A 6,180-nucleotide genomic window follows, 5' to 3' on the forward strand; every position below is an offset into this window, starting at 1 on the left:
TCAATTTACAGAGGAGGAAACTGACTAGAGAGAGGAAGTAACTAGCATGTTAAGACTGTCTTTTTCTTTTTCTTTTTTTTAACCCCCTTGCTCAATTATATTCAGACAAGCTTTGCATGTTATCCTGTCCAAACCTTTGGCTTATTATTCAATGAATGAGGAATTACTATAAATTTCTTGTTCTTTCTCTTCAGTTTCTCTCTTCCTCCTTTTTCTTCTTGAGTTCAATTCAAAGCCTATTTCATTCATTCATGCAAAAAGAAATTTCTGCAAAGCACCTTAGGAAGGGTTGAAATGGAGGTGGGGTACAAAATGCATTCAAATCCTGGTTTTATTCTTTCTTGTCTGTATGTATGACCCTAGGTAAACCACTCCCCTGGACGTTGATTTCTTATTCTGTAAAATGAAGGGGCTTGAAAAAAAATCTACTTCCACGCTTCTAGTCATGATTCTTAAAGACTTAGCTGAGGGCATTCTGAACTAGGTGATTGTATTGTACATCCTGTCTCCTGATATAGAATGACAGCTCTCTTAGGATAGATAAGGAAGAGTTTATTTGTATCTCTGCAGCCTTAGTCTTTTACCATTGTGTTCCCAGCTTATAGTAGTCACTCAGTAATTGCTCATTGATTGAATAGTAAACCAAAGGTTTGGACTGGAAAACATGCAAAGCTTGTCTGAATATAATTGAGTTAGGGGGTTAAAAAAAAAAAGAAAAGAAAAAGACAGTCTTTTGTCTTCAGGTTCATCTGTCCTCAGACGGTCTGACTGGAGTGAAAGATAGGGGAGATGAGTAGGTAGGCTGGGGTCAGAATGTAGGGAGCCTTGTAGACCAGGATAAAGAGTTGGTACTTTAGTCTGTAATCCATGAACAGCAGCTGGTGTACTTTGAGCAGGAGAAAGTCCCAATGGATTTTGGAACCATCGGTGTTGAGTATCGGTGTTCAGGGTGAAGCATAGGTGGGCACTTTGAGGGATGGAGAGCGGAGGAGTTCTAGGAAGGGATCGGGACACATCAGCACCCCTTCTCTGCTGGAATCTCCCTCTCGGGCCCCTCTCTTTACTTCTCTGGGTCCCTCCTCTCTTCATGTTATTCCTGCTTTCTCTCCGGGTTACCTACTCCCGGTTATCCTCGATTCCCTCCCCTCACTCCTCCTTCCCTCTTCCTCTCGTCTCCAGCCCCGGCTCTGGTTCCCAGCACTGACGTCACTCCAGGATGACATAAGCGCCGGAGGAGGCGGAGGCGGCCACAGGGGGTGGAGTGCGGGCTTCCAGGAGAAGGCTGGGCCGGCCCCACGATGGCCAATGGGCGCCGCCGCCGTCTCCCCCTCCCTCTCCCAGGCTATGAAAAGAAGAGACTGGCTACAAGTCCGGGCAGAAGAGGGGTAGCGGTGGCTCTTAAGCTCTGGAGGTCTACTCCGCCCGAGGCCGCACTGTAGTTGCTGCTCCCGCCCGGCGAACTCTCTCTCCCTTCCCTGCTGCCGCTGCTACCCGCATCCCAGGCCCCGCCGCCGCTCGCAAAGCCAGTGCGCTCGACATGAGCCAGACACGCTGGACCGGGAAGAGAGCCGACATGCTCCCGGAGATCGCCGCCGCAGTGGGTTTCCTCTCGAGCCTGTTGAGGACCCGGGGCTGTGTAAGCGAACAGAGGCTGCAAGTTTTCAGCGGGGCCCTTCAAGAGGCACTCACAGGTGGGCATATTCAGAGGGCTTCTGGCCCCCTAGGGTGGCACTGGGCCCGGGAGCCTTCCAGTCCCAGCCTCCCTAAACTGTCTTCCCGATCTTCGGGCAGTGTCAACATCCAACCCCCATTCCATCCCGGCCAACACTGCCTAGTACCCCCGGGGTACAGATGTCTCCCCCAAGTGCCCAGTTTGTGTAATCCAACCTCAGAGTACTGTAGAAATGCGAGTTGTGAATACTGTTCTCCGCTGAGGAGACGAGAGTGGTAAGGAATATGTCTTAGCATCTCGCAGGGGGAGGAAGAGCGAGGTGGGCGGGGAGGGGGGGGGACCGCAGTGGCCGCGGGATGCTGACCACCGAGCCTGTGGTGGGGCACAGTCCCTTGTCCCTGTCTGAATCCTTTCAACCATCGCCGATACACATCCCTTCTTGGTGACCCTAAACCTCCTAACTCGGTTTGGTCAGAGTTGAGAGCCAGTGAGTTTCAAGCGGAGTTTCCCTTGGGTTTCTTTCAGTTCCCCTTCCACCATCTGCCTTTACCCTAGTCTGTGAAGGTGTCCAGCCTTGTCTGGAAGAGTAAATCCCCCTTTCCAGGAGGTCCTTGAGTGTGGGGGTGGGAGAGACTGGAATAAGGAAAAGGGATCTGGTCAGGCTACCAGCTGTTGTGAACTGGCCCCTTCGGGACTGCGACTGTTTTATCAAAACAAGTCTGAGGCCAAGGCCCTAGGTCTTTGATTTCTGTGTCTATTGGCAGAGGGATTTTTCTGATTAGAAACCTTGGGAGAATTGAGAGCTATAGTCTTCCGGCGAGAAGCACAGAGGGCCGGAGATTTGCTCCATAACCCCTTAATGTTACAGCAACTGAGTTGGAATCAAAATTCTTGGCCTCTTCTCTGTGGGTTGGTTGGCCCCATCTCGGAGACCAAGCCCCGGCATGCTAAAACAATTAAGCCCATCCTTAAACTGGGGCTACTCTAAGAGGCTGCCACTGCAGACCACTGCCACCAGGGTGAGCACTGCAGGAAGGTCAAAGTTTTCTCTGCGCCTTTGCTACATTTTCCTGCCCAAGGGGATGGGGGTGGGGGGGTCTGAAGGTACTTGACAGCCTAGTGATAAAGCACACACCTGAAGTTGCTCCAGGCTTCCTTCCCTTTGCCTGCACGTTTAATCCATGGCCATCCTAGCTATGCCCTTAGCATAGCCTGTGCCAACCTGACTTGAATTAACCAGGCAATCTCCCCATTTCCATCCACAGAGCACTACAAACATCACTGGTTCCCAGAAAAGCCATCCAAAGGTTCAGGCTACCGCTGCATCCGAATCAATCACAAGATGGACCCCATCATCAGCAAGGTAGCCAGGCAGATCGGACTCAGCCTACCCCAGTTATACCGTTTGCTGCCCAGCGAGTTGACCCTTTGGGTGGACCCCTATGAAGTGTCCTACCGAATTGGGGAAGATGGATCGATTTGTGTCCTCTATGAGGAAGGGCCCACTCCATCCTCTTACGGACTCCTTACTTGCAAGAACCAAATGATGTTGGGGCGGAGCAGCCCCTCCAAGAACTATGTGATGGCAGTCTCCAGTTAAAGACCCTTACTACTGCCCCCCCCCCCCAGCAATCTACTGTATTCATTGAGCCGTGACAACAGGCTACTGCATACCTCAATTTGGGGAATTGAATTTTTAAATGAAGAGTTATTTATATATATTTTTTTTAAAAAAGAGGGGGAAAAAAAACAAAATTAAAAAAAAAAAACAAATATCCTTAGTGGGAGCTGCTTGGAAGTGGCCTCCTATGGTGCCTTTGGAAAGAAATGTTGTGAGCCTGAGTGTCTTGAAGCCAGTATCTGCCAATGAGAGCTAGCAGTTTAGGGGTATGGACCTGGTAGGATGGAGGTGATTGGTGGGTTTGTGGAGGTTATAGAGTAAAAGCCTGGTCAGCACCCCAGGGAAAATGAGAACATGTATGGTTAGCAACTGTGAATGAGAAAGATCAGGGCCTACTCTGGATGGGAGAGGGTGCAGGAGGATTTCATTTTATAGCCTCCTACACCCCCAGCCAGGGCTCCAGGAACCTGATCCTCTTTTGCTAAGGGGCATTCAAGCCTAAACTTTTGAAATACTATGAATACTATGTTATCTTTCCTTTCCTTTTTTTTTCTTCTCTTTCCCCCCTCTGATGAGATCATGGGCAGGAAATAAAAGGGCAGCTTTCCTTATTCCTCCTGCCACGATCAACTTTTCTTAAAATTAAGAAATTGTCCTGATAATACCCTCAGGGTCTGGAAGGTTTTGACATCCCAGCTGTGATTTCTAAGGCTTTGGGCTTTTTATTTAGATTTTTTTTTATTTGGTGATGGAGGGTCTGGAATAGACTAGAAGGGTAAGGAAACCTGCACAAAATCTCCATGTTGCTTTATGCTGCTCTGTGTATGTGTATGTGTGTATACTGAATCCTCAAGGGGGTGATTTGTAATGGAAGGCTCTCGATAGGGAATGCTCTTTGGACAGGCAGCTTTGTCTGCTGCTCTGCTTAAGGAAACACACAAAAGTCCTGATGATGCTGCCATTATCCCTTTGAGAGGTGAACTCAAGAGCTACAGGGAACTGTAGGTCTTGTAGGACAAGTCTTCTTTTCAAAGCACAAATCTCCCCTTTCTCTCCCTCTCCTTGTTCCTAGGCTGTCCCTACAGCTGCCCCCATCCTTTTAGGACAAAAGTTCTCAAGCCTTGTGCAATATGGCCTCCTGCACCTCAGAGTGTCCTGGTGGTGGAATGATTCTCTAGCCCTCTTCCTGGCATCCACAAAGAATCTCTCCCCAAGGCCCTCTGAGATCCAGTTGGCTAGTTTGTTTTTAGGGCGCCTCTTGCCTGAGCCCCAGTTTCTACAGGCTTTGGCATTGTTCTCGGGCTGCCTCTAAAAACAAACCTTTGGGCATTTACTTCTCCTTGGCACTGAGTGCCTGCCAGTAGAAGAAGAGGATCTTTTCTCTAAATGTGACTCCAATCCGTTAGTAAAATTGTGCAATATTTACTGTTCTTGGTTGGGGAGAAAAAAGTGATGCACTAAGAAAAGGGTATCCCTCCTCCTCATCCCAGCCATGGGAGTAAGGGGGAGGGCTGAGAAGGCTTCAGGTCTCCCTGATCAGAACACCCTGGGATGGATGCAGCTGGAGCATCTGGTCAGCTTTGGCTAAGCTCCTGTTTCTAGGGCTTAGTAAAAAAATAAAAATCCCTCTCCCCCCACCCCTTTCTGTGGAAGTCTCTCCCCAGCTTTCTTTTTCCCCTTTGGATTTCCCAAGCTGCTCTATTCCTTGATTCATAAGGTGCTAATAACCAAACACTCTCCCTACTCTCTCATTCTAATCCTGCCCCCTTTGTGACTGCACCAAATTTTGTGCCAGCTTCTAGATCCTGCTTCGAGTATTAAGTTCAACTGAAAGTTAATTCTTAATCCATAGAGCAGGGAATTGATTCCTTGACCTGTGGGATGGGTAGAAACAACAAACAGCTGTGAATCACTGTGGAATATGTCCTTGCCTCTGACTGCACACAGGACCCTGCCATTTGTGGTCTCTTAAAGTAGTTTCTCTCTTTTTTTCTTCCTTGATATTTACTTTTGAAAAACAAGATCTGAGAGCTAGACTGTTGAGCAGGACTGGTTCTCATATTAAGTAAAACATGGTAGTGAGTTTGTAAGCTATTCCGACAGAGGGGACAAAGGTTACTAATTGTATATTGTATAGTGTTTTTATATGAAAGAATGTACAGCTCTATTGATAAATGTACACCTTTTTGTTACTTTAATAAAAATGTAGCTGTTTTAGTTGTGTGGTGTAGACAACCTTCAGTGCCCAGATTTCCTTTCTGTCCCTAACCTTTCACCTCAAGTCTCAAATTCCTTCCTGGAGGTGCTTATTGTGAGTTACATCCAAAAGAAAGGAGAAGGAATGGCATATTACCTCACAAGAAATTGGGTTTGAGATTTACGCTAATCTTCAGATTTTATTTGGTCTCCCTGGGAACAATGCCCTGCCCCACTTCAAATAACTACTTCCTACCTTCACTCTGGGCAAGTGATTTAACCTCTCTGAGCCTCAGTTTCTTCATTTGTTAAGTGGGAATAGTAATGGCATAAACAGTAGCCATTTTTAAATTTAGGCTCAAACAAGCTAATGTATTTAAGGCAACTTGTAGACCATAAAGTCTTGCCTAGGTGTGAACTATTAACTGTGATTTTTATTATAAGCTATAATAGCTAACAAGAAATGTGATGCCCTGAGAGCCTTATATTTTAATTCAATTTGTTCTTCACTGAAATAATGAGTGTCATTATCCATTTTAAAGATATATAAGGCTAGTGACTTCCCCAAGATTATCACAAAGTAACCTGTGAAGCTGGGATTGCAACTTGTTCTGTCTTCCAAGCCCAGTGCTCTTCCCAAATGAAATCTGTAAAGCACTTAGCCCAGAACTGGCATAGAGGGGAAGCCTGT

The 6,180-nt window shown here is 47.1% G+C and overlaps 1 protein-coding gene across 1 annotated transcript; it reads left to right on the forward strand.

Annotated features, from left to right (window-relative positions):
* The first annotated feature begins 1,364 nt into the window (after positions 1 to 1,364).
* On the forward strand, positions 1,365 to 5,510 carry BTG2 (BTG anti-proliferation factor 2). The gene is made up of 2 exons (XM_043962602.1): positions 1,365 to 1,691; positions 2,938 to 5,510. The coding sequence occupies exons 1-2, from the start codon at positions 1,538 to 1,540 to the stop codon at positions 3,270 to 3,272; spliced, it is 489 nt and encodes a 162-aa protein (XP_043818537.1). The 5' UTR covers positions 1,365 to 1,537; the 3' UTR covers positions 3,273 to 5,510.
* Positions 5,511 to 6,180: the final 670 nt, after the last annotated feature.

Source organism: Dromiciops gliroides, chromosome 4 (assembly GCF_019393635.1).
Source record: "Dromiciops gliroides isolate mDroGli1 chromosome 4, mDroGli1.pri, whole genome shotgun sequence".
Taxonomy (NCBI): Eukaryota; Metazoa; Chordata; class Mammalia; order Microbiotheria; family Microbiotheriidae; genus Dromiciops; species Dromiciops gliroides.